This window comes from Carcharhinus amblyrhynchos, chromosome 10 (genome assembly GCF_965287045.1).
Source record: "Carcharhinus amblyrhynchos chromosome 10, sCarAmb.v2.hapA, whole genome shotgun sequence".
Lineage (NCBI taxonomy): Eukaryota > Metazoa > Chordata > Chondrichthyes > Carcharhiniformes > Carcharhinidae > Carcharhinus > Carcharhinus amblyrhynchos.
In genome coordinates this window covers 59,052,093-59,070,536 of record NC_137333.1, presented here as the reverse complement: position 1 = coordinate 59,070,536, position 18,444 = coordinate 59,052,093, and the positions used below count along the sequence as shown (strand labels likewise).

At 41.2% G+C, this 18,444-nt stretch overlaps 1 protein-coding gene across 8 annotated transcripts in view; it reads right to left on the bottom strand.

Annotated features, from left to right (window-relative positions):
• The window catches only part of rpl31 (ribosomal protein L31), a 122,481-nt gene that overhangs the window by 67,461 nt on the left and 36,576 nt on the right, over positions 1-18,444 (bottom strand). For 7 of the 8 annotated variants that reach the window (XM_080197134.1, XM_080197135.1, XM_080197133.1 and 4 more), the window contains 5 exons: positions 14,481-14,534; positions 10,555-10,703; positions 8,213-8,304; positions 5,103-5,192; positions 1,395-1,515 (listed from right to left, as the gene is read on the bottom strand). In XM_080197134.1, coding sequence (XP_080053260.1) covers positions 1,395-1,515; positions 5,103-5,192; positions 8,213-8,304; positions 10,555-10,703; positions 14,481-14,534 — 506 coding nt within the window. Of the gene's footprint in view, positions 1-1,394; positions 1,516-5,102; positions 5,193-8,212; positions 8,305-10,554; positions 10,704-14,480; positions 14,535-18,444 lie in introns of those variants that run through there. The other variant, XM_080197141.1, reaches the window with a different exon arrangement.

Genomic DNA, 18,444 nt, shown 5'->3' with positions numbered 1-18,444 from the left:
CATCCTGACATTAAACATTAGGATTCCCATTTGAATACAATTAAATGTCATTGTCTTCCTTCCCCCCCAATCAGATTATCCATTCACGTTGGCATGAGGGCATGACGACACAAATCACAACAGGTCTCCCAGGCATGCACCTGGCAAGCAGAGCCCACGAAAGAAGGGGAGAGGGTCATACCCAGGCACTGCTTATGACACTGCTATGCCTCTGGGGGGCTGTGTTATTCTTTGGGGGTTGTTCCATGGGAGTATTATGTTCGACAGAATTTCTATGCACTTCAGTCTTTTAAAACCGAAGTTGCTGGCAAAGCAGCCTCAATCAGAGCCCTACCAGTGTGACACTGTGGGACCACTGGTGGGTCAGAAGGGGTTGGGGGGAATTCCAGAAAGCACTGGAATGGTGACTGAATAATTAAAAGATCATCCAGATAGTAAGTGGGAAAGAAACAAAATGAACAATATTGCAGAGACAGAGGTGTGACGTTGCTTCATTTCTTTCAGCTGCGAGCTGAACGATATTGCAGTAATAGATACCTTTGGGGTTGGTGGCCTCCTCGCTTTTTTTCCTGTCTGCTGCGCCACTCTGCCTATTTTTGCCCCACCACCACTCCCTCCCCCGAATGTACTTTGCTATCAGCTCACTGTGAATGAACGGAATGCTACTTTGGCACATTGTTTGTCCCTGAGCGGAGAATTTTATTTCTCACTCAGTTATATTTCATCTCCATGACACTATTTCCTTAAATTCCTCTTGCTCCTCCTCTGAGGTTGTAATCTTATTTGATATCTTTGTACCAAAGAGACTATTCTCACTTGCAGTTTTTATAACCCCCATGTGATCTGGAATGGTGCTGTCCTCTATTGCAAAGTCTTCCACCCTAATCTTGAGCAAACTGCATTAGATTCCTTTACCACAATAAATGGATTTCAATATCCTCAACTTCAAATCTATTCACAATCTTCCTCATCCTATTTCAGTGACATTCTTCAGATGAATGTCCCAACCTTTACTGTTCACGTCTCTGTCTCTGCATTATTAATCATTTTGTCTTTTTTCCCACTTGACTATCTGGATGATCTTTCAGTTATTCAGTCATCACTCCAGTGCTTTCTGGAACTCCCCCCAACACCTCCCACCCCACCAAAAAAAAATCCATGTCACCTTTCATGCTTTCTAAAGCCACCTAATTACGCATCTTTACAACTCTTTATTCTTTAATCTTTATTCTTTTTAATCTTTATTCTCCCTCTCAACTCCCTTGTTCTACTTGCTGCACTTGTCTTCAGCTTGGGTTTAATTCAGGGAATACTTTACAAATGTAAGCCATTGTTGAATAGATTAAATACTAGAATAATAGGTTACGTAATCTCTTATGCAAAAGGAAACTCACAGTTTAAATAGTCTGGCAAAACAGAGTCTGTCACTAACGTATGAGAGGACAGCAATTTAAATATTTCTCCATGTTCCTGTTCTGGGAGGAAGTTTAATAAATTCTGATCAATAACATCAGACTAGAAAAAAAAGAGAAGAAAAGACACAGTCAATTTTGTTACAATAATACTACTAGTTGAAAAATCACTCTGAAAACACTATGATGGTTGCTTGACCTTCTTTATTGAATATGATATAGCAATAAATATCAACGTTTTTTAAAAGCTGAATCCAGGACAAGTGAAATTTTAAATATTTTATGATTATATAACTTTATTAGTCAAGCAATTGCCAGCAAAGCTATAAAGGAAAAAACAATGACAATCTTGTAAGTGTTCAGTGACCAAAGAGATATTGGACAGTTTTGATAAGTTATACAATTGTTTTGACAAAATAAACGGCGAGGCTACATTGACATATATTATGGTTGTCTTTGGATCAGAATGTTAAAATTCTATTGTGAGAAATTGAAAAATCAGAAGATGGGTACAATGTCACAGAATTCTAAGTTGTACAACACAGAAAAAACCCTTTGGCCCATCGAGTCTGCACCGACAATAACTACCACTAAAGTCACGCTAATCCCATTTTCCAGCACTGTGTTGGAGGGTGTTGGAATACTAAACGAGGAAGCCTCAGTTGTGTTGAAATGTGGAGTGCTGCAATCATTTTCAGATACTGCCCTTCAGGAAGAATACATTGGTCTTGGGAGGGGCTGGAGTGCAATTCAGGGGGTTAGAGAGTCAAACTATGAGGTTGCAAACTACGCAATCTGTCTTGCATTGGGGCACTATCTAATAGAAGCATTTAAAACGTTAAAAACATTTGACAGGGTAGATGGAGAGAAGCTATTTCCTCTAGTAGGAAATCAAGAATGAGGGCACACAAGATTAAAATTAGAGCTAGGCCAACCAGCAGCGAAATTCAGAAGTTCTTTCTCACACAAAAAAAAATCTGGAATTCTATCTCAAAAAAGTCTGTGGGCAGAATTTTCCTGTCCTGTCCACCATGGGAATCGTAGTGGGTGGGACATGGACACGTTGACCTTGGGCGGGATTTTCCAGTCTTGGGACGAGTGCGCTGCCAGAAAATCCCATCCTGTGACCAAGATTTTCTAGCCAACCCCTTCTCCTTCTCCCGCAGCAGACATTCCAGTGGTGGAGGACCCTGGCAGGATATTCCTGTCCACCGAAATCAATGGCCATTTGTGCTGCTCTCTAGCTGCACCACCGGTGAATCTGCCAAGGTGACAGGTGGACGGGGCTTGCCATCGGTGGGACCTGAAGATCTTGTCGGTGGAAAGAACCGGGAAATCTTGCCCTGTGAATGCTAGACTAATTTGAGCTTTTATAAGAACATAAGAACATAAGAAATAGGAGCAGGAGTAGGCCATCTGGCCCTTCGAGCCTGCCCCGCCATTCAATAAGATCATGGCTGATCTGTCGTGGCTCAGTTCCACTTTCCCGCCCTCTCCCCATAACCCTTAATCCCCTCTCTTATCAAAAACCCATCAACCCGCTTCTTAAAAATATTTAGCGAGGCAGCCTCCACCACTTCAACAGGCAGAGAATTCCAGATATTCACCACCCTTTGAGTGAAGAAGTTCCTCCTCAACTCCGTTCTAAACCGCGCCCCCTTTATCTTGAGGCTGTGCCCCCTAGTCCTACTGTCTTTTTTGAGCGTGAAGAGTCTCTCCACCTCTATCCTATCCATCCCATTCATCATCTTATACGTCTCAATGAGATCTCCCCTCATTCTTCTAAACTCTAACGAGTACAAGCCTAGTTTATTCAGCCTCTCCTCATAGCTCAACCCCCTCAACTCCGGTATCAGCCTAGTAAACCTCCTCTGCACTCCCTCCAAGGCCAAAATATCCTTGCGCAGGTGCGGCGCCCAAAACTGCACACAGTACTCCAGCTGCGGCCTCACCAATGCCCTATACAGCTGCAGCAAGACCTCCCTACTTTTATATTCAATCCCCCTCGCTATGAAGGCCAGCATCCCTTTCGCCTTCCTGACCACCTGCTGCACCTGCAGGCTGGGTTTTTGCGACTCATGCACAAGGACCCCGAGGTCCCTCTGCACCGTCGCCTGCTGCAGTTTTTCACCACGTAAGTAATAGTCCTTCCTACCATTCTTCCTACCAAAGTGGACCACCTCACACTTGCCAACATTAAATTCCATTTGCCATTTCCTGGCCCATTCGCCCAGCCTATCTAAATCCTTCTGCAGACTCTCCACACCCTCCGCACAATTTGCCTTTCCCCCAATCTTGGTGTCATCAGCAAATTTCGACACCCTACACTTGGTTCCCTCCTCCAGATCGCTGAGTATGCTACATTTATGTTAAATAAGAGTGTTGAGTGAGAGATAGCAAAGGCATGTAAATGGAGTCGAGTTGCAGATTAGCCATTGTCTCATTGAATGATGGTGCAGACTCAAGGAGATGAATGGTCTGCCCCTGTTACATATGTTCCTGTATTCCTGTGTGTGGAATTTGATAAGCAACAGTCATGGATATGTTCAATTGTAAAGACAGCGCACAAATTTGAATTTAATTTACAGAAGCAAAGTCTTTTCTAAAAAGGCACATTGTGAATGTGAATTTGTAGAAGAACACTAGGAATTTGGTTGATTTTGTGACACTTACCAACAATCATACTGTTAAATGCTAAGTGATAAGATTTGCATGTTCTGAACCCTGAGGAGGTACTCTTGATAAACTGAAAAACACATTTTGCTGTGTATATTTCTGCATTTGAAATCAAAGTAAAAACGAGATGTTCTCAGCTTTCTTCTCTGAAACTGTTAATCTGGTGTATTTTCAAAAAGGAACACCATAACTATTAAACTATTCTTTTGAGTTTTGTATTAGTGGCAGAGACACTTTCAGTAGTTACATTAGAACATAAGAAATAGGAGCTGGAGTAGGCTATTTGGCCCCTCAAGCCTGCTCCACCATTCACTAAATCATGGTAGATCTAATTCTGGTCTTAATTCCACTTTCCTGCCTTACACCATCCCAAAATGGCTTCCATGGACATCATGGTGACACAATGGTTAGCACTACTTCCTCACAGCACCAGGGACCTGGGTTCAATTCCCAGATTGGATCACTGTCTGTGTGGAGCCGATACGTTCTACCCGTGTCTGCGTAGGTTTCCTCCAGGTGCTCCAATTTCCTCCCATGGTCTGAAAGACATGCTGGTTAGGTGCATTAGCCATGCTAAATTTTCCCTCAGTGTACCCAAACAGGCACCAGTTTGTGGTAACTAGGGAATTTCCACAGTAACTTTATTGCAGTGTTAACGTAAGCCTATTTGTGATATTAATAAATAAATAATCCTTGATATCCTACCTTGTCAATCAAAAATCTGTCAGTCTTTAATATACTTGATGACCAAGCCTCCAAGCATGCTAGAGATGAGAATTCCAAACACTAATGATCCCCAGATGAAGTAATTCCTTTCCATCTCAATTTCAAATGGGAAACTTTTTATTTTGAAGATCTGCCCCCTGTTCTAGATTCCCCCAGGAGGGGAAATGTCCCCTCAACATCTACCCTGTTGCGACCCCTCAAAATCTTATGCTCAATAAGATCACCAAGACAAGTAACAAACTTGCTTATGTTCAAGAGAAAATGATAACTTTATAATGCTTTACTCACAGGTAAATGCCCAAGTAGAGGCGTGATACTATCGGAAACATAAATGATATTTCCATCTGTTGTTACAGCTATGATGAAGCCATCTAATGCCTGCACAGAGTGAAAAAAAAAATTAGCAGTCAGTGTTTTCCAACAAATCACATTGAGTAGAAACCTAAGGCTGGATTTCTATAGTCCTGTGGAAATTGGGTTGTGGTTGTTTGTCAGGAAGGGTATGTGGCCCTATGGAATAGGGTTGTGACTATTTGCCAGGGAGGGTACACGGCCTTGTGGAAATGGGGTTATGGCTGTTTGTTGGGGAGGGTACATGGCCCTGTAGAAATGGTGTTGTGACTGTTTGCCGGAGAAGGTACATGGCCCTATGGAAATAGGTTTGAGGCTTCTGTCCTAGAGGGTACATGGCCCTGTGAAAATGGGGTTATGGCTATTTGTCGGGGAAGATACGTGCCCTGCGGAAATGGAATTGGAGCTGATGGGGGCGGAGGATGCTGGATGCTGTTAGTGGGTAGTTGGGCACTGTCAAAATAGGGAAGAGCCAAAGGCAGAGGTGGAGCTGGGAAAATAGACTGAAACCGTGTTGGGACAGCTCCCTGATACATCTCCCCTATCAGGGGAACTTTGCCAGGAGTGGACAGGGAGTTGGAATGCCGACCCCCTCCCTAGGTAAACCATGTAATGTGATTAAGGCTGTAACTAGGCATTATTCTGCTTTGTTGCCAGGATTTTATTACATTTTACAAGGTGCAACAGCTTAATCAAGGCAGCATTCCGGTGGCAGATGAAGAGGAGTGTCGGAGCCAGAGACTCATTCGAACATATGGGCCGGGATACTCCCAAAACAAAACTAAGTGCCCAATGGGAGGGAAAATAGCAGTATTTCCACCCATTTTTTGGGCGTACTTACCTGAACAAATCTCCAATACTCTGTGCAATACAGAGTGCCATAGAGGGATTCATGCTGAAAAGTGAGGGTTGTGGGGGGGAGGCGCATCCAGTTCAGGAGGCCTGCACCATACTGCTGAGCAGGCCACTGCGCATATGATGATCTGCCAGTGGGGAGATCAGCCCAGGTGCACTGTCCTGCACCCCATCGTCTGTCTCCCAATTGCTGGATTCCCCAATGTTTGCAGCTCTCTCCTCATTTGCCGGCCTCCTCCTCCTCCCAATTACTGGCCTGCCAACAGCCTCCCCAACCCGACTGCCTGCCTTCCCAGCCCTCTGCCCAATTGCTGGCCAATCGGACCCCCCCCATCCCCTCCAGGCCAGCCCTGATTCACCCCCGCACCCCCTTTGGCCAGAACCGACCCCCTCCCTGATGACCAGCCCCGATCACCTTAGTGGGGAGCAGTTGTAAATCCCACTGGTGGGAACCATGGGTGTGTGGGGGTGGGGGGTGCTGTTGGAACAGGAACAGGCCTGGAGACTAACGTTCTGAGCCTACTAATCATATGGAAATTAAAATTCCCATATGATTATCAGCTCTACGCTGATTTCCAGCATGGACTTGATTGCACTTAAAAAAAAGAGCCTGGGAAACACCAGACTGGAATCTTGCGAAAGGCCCTCACTGTTGTCTCCCGACCCACTGTGCTACTTGAGCAGTGCAGCAGGCTGGGAGAACCCCAGCCATGAAATAGAAGCCAATGTAAGTCATTCGACCCATTGGGCCTGCTCTGTCATCCAATAAGATAATGGTTGACCTGTTTGTGTTTCGAGTTCCACATTTCCATTTACTCCCAATAACCTTTGATTCCTTGACTTGACTTAACCTTGACAACATGTGTCAATTACAGAGTCACGACCAGGAAAGGCAGGCACACACGCGGCACAAATGATTAATCCAGAGGGGTTTCCCCTTGGCTTCAGTGAGCCTACTGACTTTGGCCCTGGCCAATTTTGAATTTCATGAATGCCTCCAAGGGCACCTCCCTGGTGAGGCACTGCCCACTCTTCCCAGTGAGGCTGCCAAGGTTCCAGAGCTGCTCCAGTAATTGGGCCTGCCCCATGGAAATCCAACTCACCATCCTTAATAGGACAGCAAATGTGCAGGTAGTCAATTAGGCAGCTGTGTCCGGGATGACTGCACTGGTAGGCACCCTGCTGGCAATTGTGGGGTCAGGACCCTCATGTGGCCCTGGCATCAAGGGTCCCAAAGCCCCCCAAAAAATTCAGCTCTAAATAGTTTGAGAATTACAGTGACATTAGAGAGTTTATAAATGATGAATGAATTGCTTATTAGGCAACACTCTTTCAAACAATGCACATTCACCACAATGATATTGCATTTATAATTCATATTATGCATTGTTGTACAATTTGAGATGTTGTAAACTGATTGCTCTGCTTCAAATCAAATACACAATGGATTCTATTTCTGACAGATTATCTTTTATGGTAGCACAGTGCATTGTAAAACAAACATGAGTCAACTTATTGCTATCTCATAGAAATTCATAAAATTCTAATAGAATAAGACAGGGTAGATTCAGAATGAATGTTCCCAATGGTAGGGGGGGGTCTGGAACTAAGATCATAGTTTGAGGATATGGGGTAAATCTTTTAGGACTGAGATGAGGAGAAATGTCTTCACCTAGAGACTGGTGAATGTGTGGAATTCACTGACATAGAAAGTAGTTGAGGCCAAAACATTGTCTGATTTCAAGAAGAAATTAGATATTGCTCTTGGGGTTAAAGGAATCAAGGGGTATGGGGAGGGAAGGCAAGGTCAAGATGTTGATTTTGATGATCTGCTCTGATCAAAATGAATAGCGGAGCAGATTGGAAGGGCAGAATGGTGCACTCCTGCTTCTAGTTTCTATATATTTTTATATATGTTTCATTAAGTAGGAGGATATTGCAGTTATCATGAAACTTCAGTCCAGTGTTGGGCCTGACCTGACACCAGAACAAAACAGATGGGGAATCTTAGGAATCAGCTGTGGTCTAGTCACCTTACTTACACTGTGCATCCATGCAAAACTGAGAAGCTTTCACATCAATGATATATTTGTAATTAAATGCATCATTAAATACTTCAATCAAATGTTCAATTAAAACGCACGAAGCACGCCATCAGGATATTATTCTTGCAGTACATTTTTATTATTCACCTCTAACATCAGCTGTGTAAATTCCTCATTACTCAGGAATGAAGGCTTCCAATTATGCTGGATTATACTTGTCTCCTTCTGTGCTGAAGTTTCTAAAAGGTAATATGTTCAGCCTTAGTATTTTACTGTGACAGTTACACTAACACAGTTCCATTATATTCTTTGCATATTAAAATTTTAAACATATTAAAATAAGAAATCATTCAGCATACACAATATAGATTTTTAAAAATTGCACCATATCCTCTTAATAAGTATGAACTCAAGCGTTAAAAGTCAATGAGATATAACATGAGAACAAACATTTATTTAAATATCTCTCTAGCCTGTCCCTTTTTTTGAAACAAACATCTACTTTATTATTGCCCCAACAAAACATAAGAAACAGGAGCTCGGGAAGACTATATGGTCTATGGAGCCTGCTCCGCCACTCAATATGATCACTGTTGATATTGGGCTTCAATTCCACTTTTTCATCTTAAACCCATGATCCTTAATTCCCTGAGAGATCAAAAATCTGATATGCATGTCAACAATAATATAAAGTCTCTTTAGATAATTGTTCCTACACAGGAGTAAAGTGCTACTAGTTTATGGTTCTTAACATTCAGTTAGTTACTAGTTGACCATTTCTTGTTGGTCTATAAGTCACAGTATGAATGACATTTGTGTGCCATATGCTCACAAGTTATAATTGAAATCTAAGAATGTCTCATGATGCTCTTCCCATCCAAACTTGGATTCATAAAAATCATAGCAATTCAAAGAGTTAAGCAACCTGCTCAATTTTGATGCAGGAGCAGTTTGTGAATATTTTAAAATGATTGTAAAAGCAGAATGACTATATTTATATTGATAAACACAATGTGGCAGAGTTTCTACAATGGGCGTAGTCAGCTATCCTGGTACACATTGCTGCCATTTTGTAAAATGATTATTTCTAACTCATTTGCAAAATGCATCATGAGCTAGTAAAATGGGGCAGTGCCTTAAAAAGTGATTTTTAAAAATGTTTTATAATATTCCTTGATACATTTAGATGTGGGGAAATTGTACACATGGAGATAAATCCAATTTTAATTGCATTAATCAACAAAAATCAGCATTTAAAATCACAATTCACCACCGAGGGTAACCTGATTTTACATTATTAAAAACAACCTTTAAAATAGAACCATTTTAGCGTTAGATTGGGATAGTCAGTTTCTTAATTAAAAACATTCAAAACCTTTAAAATGTACCTATTAATATGGGTTGCACAGTGGTTAGCACTGCTGCCTCACAGTGCCGGGGACCTGGGTTCAATTCCGGCTTGGGTCACTGTCTGTGTAGAGTTTGCACATTCTCCCTGTGTCTGCATTGGTTTCCTCCAGGTGCTCTGGTTTCCTCCCACAGTCCGAAAGACATGCCGGTTAGGTGCATTGGCCATGCTAAATTCTCCCTCAGTGTGCACCGAAACAGGCACCGGAATGTGGCGACTTGGGGATTTTCACAGTAACTTGATTGCAATGTTAATGTAAGCTTACTTGTGACACTAATAAGTAAACTTAAAACTTTAATGTCCCTTGTGCCTTCAACCCAGCAGAAATTCCCAATGGTGATTCATTCATCTTAAGGTGTTTTGAGATCAGGGCATACTTCCAGAACAACATTTTTAAAATCAGCCCAGAAAATTGAAGAAACTTGGTTTGTGCAGAACACAAGTTGCGCTCAGAAATTCTGCAATTTTCTGTGCTGGCTTTGCCAGCATCGAGGGAATTGCACAAAAAAAGCAATAGTTGACGGAACTCCAGCACAATATTTTCCTTTCCTTCAATTGCATTTTAAAATTATATTCTTTCCTTTTGGTTTAGGCTTTCCTCATTAGGCTACAAGATGCCCAGTCTCAAAGAACCTGCTGCACAGTCTTTACGAATAGTTTTTCATTGACAATACCAGCAATCACAGGATTGAAAGTAGATATTCAATGCCTGTTGGGTTTCACTTTGTTCAGAAATTTCATCTTTTTGGGCTGACCACAACAGTTGATGTGAGAAATTGTAGCTATGAACTTTCATCCTATAGCTTCAAAATCCTTATACCAATAAATTACTGCAGCATACTAATTCCAAACAAGATATAATCTCCAGCATTATGCTGATTTCTTCCTTTCTAGACGATGATGAAGCTAGCTTTGGCTGCGCAAACTAGTGTATTGTCGAGATCAGTTAATTCAATTCAGAACAGGAGCGAAATTCCACCACTTCTAGGCTGCATAATTGTGTATCTTGCACATGCTGTTTTTACCCAATTAACAAAGAAAACATGGGAGGAGGGGGTGACCAACATTAGTTTTATCTTACCATTGTGTTTTTGTAAAAAGTCAATTGTCTTCTGTAACACGGTAGACTTATCCAGCTTCCGGATACTGCCTGGAAGCATGACACTGAGTTCTTTGATGAGGACATTGAACTGATCACGTCTCTTTTTCTCAGACTTGTTACGTGAAGCCCTAAATTAAAATATAACAAAATATAATCTGACTTCAACCAGAACACAGAACAAATGAACAAAAAAGTAAATATGTAAAGAGTTTCTGCTTTCAGAAGTCCTTTAAAATGTTGGTGTCATCCTTGATCGAAGGATATCTTTCAGTGTATGATAGAACATCAATTAAATAGCTTACAACAAATAATTTTTAGGGTTCAGCTTGAACCCCTGAACAAAGGAGCTGTCAATTCTTCAGCCTCGTGTACCATCAGTACAATGATCATGCATTGCTTCCTCCATAGAGGACGACGTATTTTGTGTGCTAACTGGCAAAATCAGAAATGTGCTCTTTACAAAGGAGGTGAATACCTGATCTGTAATAGCATGGCTACTTAAGGGGGAGGGGGGCAGGATGTTTCCCAATGACTACATGATTGGGCCGGATCCTATGGATTGTCATGGTGGCAATCTGACATAATCAGAAGGAGGATGCATACCATGCGCAGGTCAAGGAAGATCTCGCAGTTGGACCCAGGGAGCCAAGTTCCACAGTAGCTTTGTAATTCAGTCTGACCTTGCTGTATATGTTATTTTTATTGTTTCTGATAAAGTCTTTGTTGATTCAAGACACATCGAGTCACCCTTGATCTATTACACCATCCATTTTGGAAACAGATTCCCAAAATGCACTAATTTAAGAATGACTAGTCATGCCACATGTGTTTGTCCTGTAAACAACAGTCCCACATATGCTGTGCTCAAGATTGATCAATTTTCAGCTTGGATTCTAAAACAAAGAGTTAGGCCCCTTATTAACACATTTGAATGCATCTGATGCCTATTTTATGTGGCCTTCAGGGATGCTTCAACAGCATCAGAATTGAAATAGCATCGTGTTTCCAATGTTGTTTGAGTGCAAGAAGCTGCTCCTCTAAATTAGCTGTATAAACATGCCTAAAAAACTGTGGTCCTTTTTTGCTTGTTCTAGTGTATTACTGAAATTACACCATCAATGTAACAATCTTATTGGAATGCCTAAGTAAATTTTCAATTAACAAGCAATACTGCATTAGTGTAGATGGCATCTGAGCCTGCTAAAATGACACTTCAGTACAAGAAATATGTATAGACAATATTCTACAGTGGTAATATCTAGTTATGAGAATATTTTATTACTTTCTCCCATTAATGTCAAAGATCATACACAAATATAAATTTATGTAAAATTTGCTATTCAGAGATGATCAAATTATTTGAGGGTACATTTATTTTTTGCACTGTGCCATCAGAGAGCTGTGCTCACAGCAGTTTGGGCTGGAGGATCAGTGCTCCAGTGATGTAGACCTATCTTTGACCTGTACTCTTCCACTGAGTGCAGGTATCCACTGACTGAATGCAAACATCAAATTTACTTTCAAACATTTGTTTCCAGAGGAAAATATAAACGATTCTGAACATATATAGAGGCTTTACCTACATTCCTGACACACCGCACGTTTGTACAATGTTGCACGTGTGGCTGAGAAATCAGTAAACTTGCAAAGCCTTACATTCAAAGTGTCCTGCATATACTTATGAACTGCTCAGCTCCTGGTTCTGAACAGTGCGACTCAATGGTAAATGGGCAAGTAGCTACTTATGCCAAAACTAACCATTTTTTTGTTATTGAGCAGCATAACAGAGAGAAGATGGTGGCGCAGTGGTTCGCACTGCTGCCTCATAGCATTAAGAACCCAGGTTTGATTCCCAGTCTGGGTCACTGTCTGTGTGGAGTTTGCACATTCTCCCCGTGTCTGTGCGAGTTCCCTTTGGGTGCTCTGGTTTCCTCGCATGTTCCAAAGATGTACAGATAGGTGGACTGGCCATGCTAAATTGTCCCTTAGTGTCAGGGGGACTAGCTAGGGTAAATGCATGGGGTTATGGTGATAGAGTTGGGATGAATTGAAGACGGTGCAGACTTAATGATTTCAATACGGCAATGTCTCACTAATTTCACTCAGGTGGTTGTGTGTTATGATATATGTATATTGGGAGTTTGGGGACCATACTGTCCCTTTAAGAGTGTGAGTCATGTGACCCCTGAGGGAAATGGCTCCTCCCAATGTGGAATCCAGTTAAGCAGTCTAGGCTCTGACTGTGAGACAACGTACACCTATAATAGAGTTCCCCAATGTTTTGTTACGAGGACTACTTTGTGGTTTTCCTTGCACCTTACTTTGCTAAATACAGCTATAACATATATAACATAAGGTTTTGAAGCTTCTATTCTGCAAACTGGCAAGTTAGTGACTTCTCTTCAGTTAAACTTTGACAAATTATGTTCACTAATCAGAGGATACAAGTGCCTTTGTCTACAAGGAATAGCATTGACATGGAGGAAGTTCCATTTACTGGAAAAGTGAATGTTAAGTTTCACCTTTGGCATTCATTTGTGCGTTCTCAATGCAAAGGTGCAGCTGCAACTGTGTTCCTGACATAACCATGGAAGTGTAGCTTAAGAACATGCATTACATTGTGATGTTGTCCTTTTCAAGATATTGTAAACTTCCCTGCATTTTGGAAAGAGATAAGACACTCAGCAAAACTTAGATTGTCTTAGTAACTTATCAAGCACAGTTGCAATATTTTATCACTGGACAGATATGTACTTTGCAAAATTCTTTATTTACTAGTAATAACAAGTTGCCGAAGACTTCTGTTTATTATCTATCTTCATGAGCTGCTTTCCCTATAGAGGTTATCAATTGAAGAAGTTGAAATGATGTACACTGAAGGCAGCTTCTTACCCGAACAGAATGTGATATTCTTATATAGTAGAAGTAGGTGAGGAACAAAGAATCACAGAAACATTTGGCTCATTGTGCCTGCACTTGTGCATACTTCACGTCTGAGCCATTTACTCAAATCAGATTTTCTTGATCTTTCACTACTGTGTAATAACACAATATCAATCAACTCTTTCAAGAAATTTGTCTTTCAAGGCCTGGAACTTTCAATGTTGAAGATAGCAGACCAGGTTATATACCAGCCCTGGTTAGCTTACAGTACTCTTGCTCTTGAGTCAGAATATTATGGGTTCAAGTCCTGCTACAGAGACCTGAACACAACAATCTAGAATGGTGCACAGACTGCCCCGTCAAAGATGTCGGCCAAAATTCATGGCTCGGTACTGCTTGAAGCAAGAATGGAGAATTTGATGCTCAGCAGAGGGACTGAATAATCCCAGCTGTGGGCAAGCTCAGGATAATTTAGATGATGGTTAAACCAAAACTCTCTCAAGATAGATGTAAAAAGTCCTATCCCTTGGCAGTACTCTGGCAGAGCTTGGAACTTAACCCTAATGTCCTCATCAATATTTATCTCTCAATAAACTTCAACAAAATAGCTTATCTGGTTTTTATGACATAACTATTTATGGGATGATTGCTGTGTTTCCTATATTACAACAGTGAAGATGCATCAAAAGTTCTTCAGTAGCTGTAAAGTGTGTTGGAACATCCTGAGGCCATGAAAGGAACTAAGTAAATGTAAGTCATTAATTTCTTTTACTATTTATTCCTAAATAATATTCTTGTTTGGAAAGGCTGTAATAATTAATAAATGGTCAGAATCTTTTCCTGATAATTCTCTGACTTAGTCACTTATTCAAATAGATTTTCTAAAATAACTTCACTTGATCAGGAAAAACAGGAGAAAAAAACGTCCACACAAAATGCCACAATTCAAATCTGAAGCAAAACAATTTGGGATGCAATGTTTATTTTCACTGCATTCTTTTTAAGGCCATGCAAATTCTCACCTCTTTGCCTTGTCCTTGTCATCTTCATCCATTAGTTCTTCTACAAAATGGTGTCTATAAAATGAAAATAATCTTCAATATAGTTTTCCATTAATGCAAAATCACATCACCAAATTTCTACTCAAACTATTTATTTTAACAAACTGTTACCACTTGAGTTCATTAACTACTTTCCAAAACTGTTGGCTCCAATGATTCTGCCAACACGTTGACCAACAAGAACTTGGTCACCTCCTACTTATAGTTTTTTTTATTGTTCGCACACCCTCACCAATAATGTAAAGTTTAGTCTAGAAAGTAATTTATCAACTCAAATATTTTGTGTGCTGATTGTTCTTTGCTCATGTCAAACAATGAAAAAAGGGGTGCTATCTTGGATAGCTACCAAAAATTAATGCAGGGTTTGCAATGTGGAATTATCTCAGGCCTGCAATGCAGGCAGGCGTGGCAGCTTTATACAATCTGCTAATCTGAATTATATCAAAATCTAGTCAGCAATTGTCTGGAGGAGAGCAAAATGTGAATGGCTAGCACCACTTTAAGTTAACTTGTGCTGCTTAAAGACATAAGGAGAGGGATGCATGGTCCATGAACAAGTGCTGGCAGAAGTGAATCTGACTTGGAAAGCATCAGACTGAGCAAGCTACAAGCTATACTAGTGGAGGAGATGGACAGAAGATGCCCTATATCCTCAGGGACTAGGAGGCCCCCCCATCAAATGGTCAAATGGCAGGAGGAATTCAGAATCATGGAGTTTGGTGCCACAAATTAAGCATCAAGGACTTGGATGCAATGAACTAAGAAGTTCAATAAAATCACACGAGTGGTCAAGGTCAGTTAGTGCATCTACAAATACTATAACCTACCTATTATACTATTAGCATTTGGGACTAGTCAATTCACCGGACTCTCAAGCCTCACTTATAACTGTCTCTATCAGTCAGAGAGTTATTTGCTTGACCTCGCCCTCTCACAACTACTACTGCACACTGTTGCTAAACACACTACACTCATTAACACATTTTCTTCCCTCTTATTGGAAAAGATGGAAACAATTGGAAGCAACTACGGCCAAAGCAAATGGAAAGGATAACACCAATGCCAGTTTGCTGGCTGGAAGGTGAGGTTGTACTTGAGTTCTGCTGTGGTAGAAAACTTGTCAGAAAGGCCATGTACAGTGTCAGGAACCAGGAGGAGTCTGGGATCAACTTGGCACAGGTCCATGTTGAGTTTGGAGCCCATCCTCTCCAATGTGAAATGAGTGACCAAATTAATTTGCACGCTCATGGATCCAATCTCAATGCAGTGTCCGATGGCTGATGACACTGATTCCATTGTAGCACAAACAAGACTTATTTTTGCACTGTGGACAAATGGATGTGGTCAGTGACAGAGAGAAGGTAAAGGATGTGGGACTGTTGAATTTATTTATTTATTAGTGTCACAAGTAAGCTTAAATTAACACTGCAATGAAGTTACTATGAAAATCTCCCAATTGCCACACTCAGTTGCTTGTTCGGGTACATTGAGGGAGAAGTTAGCATAGCTAATGCACCTAACCAGCACGTCTTTCAGACAGTGGGATGAAACCGGAGCACCTGAAGGAAACCCATGCAGGCACAGGGAGAACATGCAAACACCGCACCGACAGCGACCCAAGCTGGGGCTGTTGGTGAATACGGAATTGAGGTTGTGGTTACTGGTATCACATTCAAATGAATTCCTCATGGGCAGGAAAGGGGCCATTGAATTGCCTCCTACTTCTTCTCCTCTTCTTCTTTCAGAGATGGTGAGATCATATCTGGACTATTGTGTCCAGTGCAAAGTGATGCTGAGGTAGGTGATCAGCTGTGATCTAACTGAATGACGGAATAAGCTTGATAGTGCACCACTTCTCTGCACTATCCCCATATCTCTTGTTTTAGTAACCAGAAATCTATTGATTTCTATCTTGAACATGTTCAATGATTGAGCTTCCACAGCTCTTTGGAGTACAGAATTCCAAAAATTCACTATCCTCTAAGTGAAGAAATCCCATCTCATTTCAGTCTTTAAAGGCCTGTCCCCTATCCTGGATTTGAATCCCTTGGTTCTAGACTCACCAGCCGAGGAAAACATCTCATCCACATCAACCCTGTTCGTATGTTTCCTAAGTAATTGATGTTCACTTTAAACAGCACTGTATGGATTCTTCCAGCTGCCTAAAGCATGTTCAACTGTGTCATGTTCAGAAAGGGCATTAGCTGAAACATTGATCTCCAAAATGGTGCTGCTGGCACTAAATCAGCATTGCACACAGACTGAGATCATGGTCTACGTATTTTGACTGCTTGTTTTTTGCACTTGTACACAATAATGTTTTCAACAATATAATGTGCAGTGATTCGCCCCAAAAGTGAACGTATGCACAGTATGCATCATTTTGGACCTCCAAGGGCATGCATCGAGCTCCAAAAACAGTAACCAATGAGCCCAACTCCTGGTCCTGAGTATTTGTTACTCTGATTCTCTTTGAACACACTATTTTCATTTTAAAGTTTAAAGGAGATCAAATGAGTTGGTTTTACCACTGTTGGTGCGTTAAAGATTAGAAACAATGATAGTTACCGATTGCATTGGTTTGATATTCTGTGCTTCTCAAAATGCCCAGATTGCAAGTGGATGGAGTGCACAGCTCTCAGCTAGCTCATATTTGGCAGCCTTGGCAGGATAGCAGAAGGATTATTCCACTTTCAAACCAAAAGATTCTGGAATTTTATTCAACTATCTTTGGACTAGAGCATAAAATATACAAATTAAACAAACTTTTCTTAGCATCATAAATAGAATCCATTAGGTGCGAATCGTTTGCGGTCTGTGGAAGGAGTAGGTTCATGTACTGATAGCTTTTCACTGTGTACATTCTCAAGATCAAAAATCAATAATAACCTTGCAGATAGCCATTAAATTGCAAATATTGCAGCCGTACATCACTCCTGGCACCACAATTTACGATGGATTTTCCTCCACTCCTCACCCCCAGATCAGATTTGGAAATTGGCCAGTTGAGTTGACAGGTTTAGGTAATTAGTACTTGTTGGGTGACTGCCTGGCAGGACTAGCTGTCTTGCTTGCTGCAAATCAGGGGAAGGAGATATGTGCTGCTGGAAATCATACAGCCACAGAAATGAAAAAATTTGTTGCTGTGTATCCCAACACTGCATTCTTACTGCACTGAAGAATATTTGGAAAAAGTTGTTGTCCTTTTATAGATCCTTCAATCGAATGGGGCAAATGCATAGTGGGGCAAGAGCAACTTCAGCTTGATTGCAGTCAGCAGAATTTCTAGAAAATGATGCAGAGGATATTATCATAGAATCCCTCCAGTGCAGATGGAGGCTATTTGGCCCATCGAGTCTGCACCTACTCGCTGACAGAGCATCCCACCCAGACCCTATCCCTGAAACCCCACATATTTACCCCGTTAATTCTCCCACCTATACACTTTGGGACACTAAAGGGCAATGTAGCATGGCCAATCAACTTCACCTGCAATCTTTGGACTGTGGGGGGATACCATAGATCTGGAGGAAACCGACACAGACAAGGATAGAATATGCAAACTCCACACAGTCACTCAAGGCTAGAATTGAACCCAGGTCCCTGGCTCTGTGAGGCAGCCATGCTAACCACTCTGTCACCCTAGTGTTACTCTGGCATCTAATGAATGATATTTCAATGATCTTGCTCGTCAGGTGTGAATCTGTAGTTCCACCTAGTTAACTCTAAGAAATACATACCAAATGCAAACAAGGTGTAGCCCTCATGATAGAGACAACCACTAACAAATATGCAAGCGATATACAGAGGAAACAACAGAAAATTTAAAACCTACCAAATTATAGAACAAAAATGCAAAGTAATTGATTTGGTACCTTAGAAAAATGAACATTAGTGACTGGATATTTTTCTTAATTTAGAATAA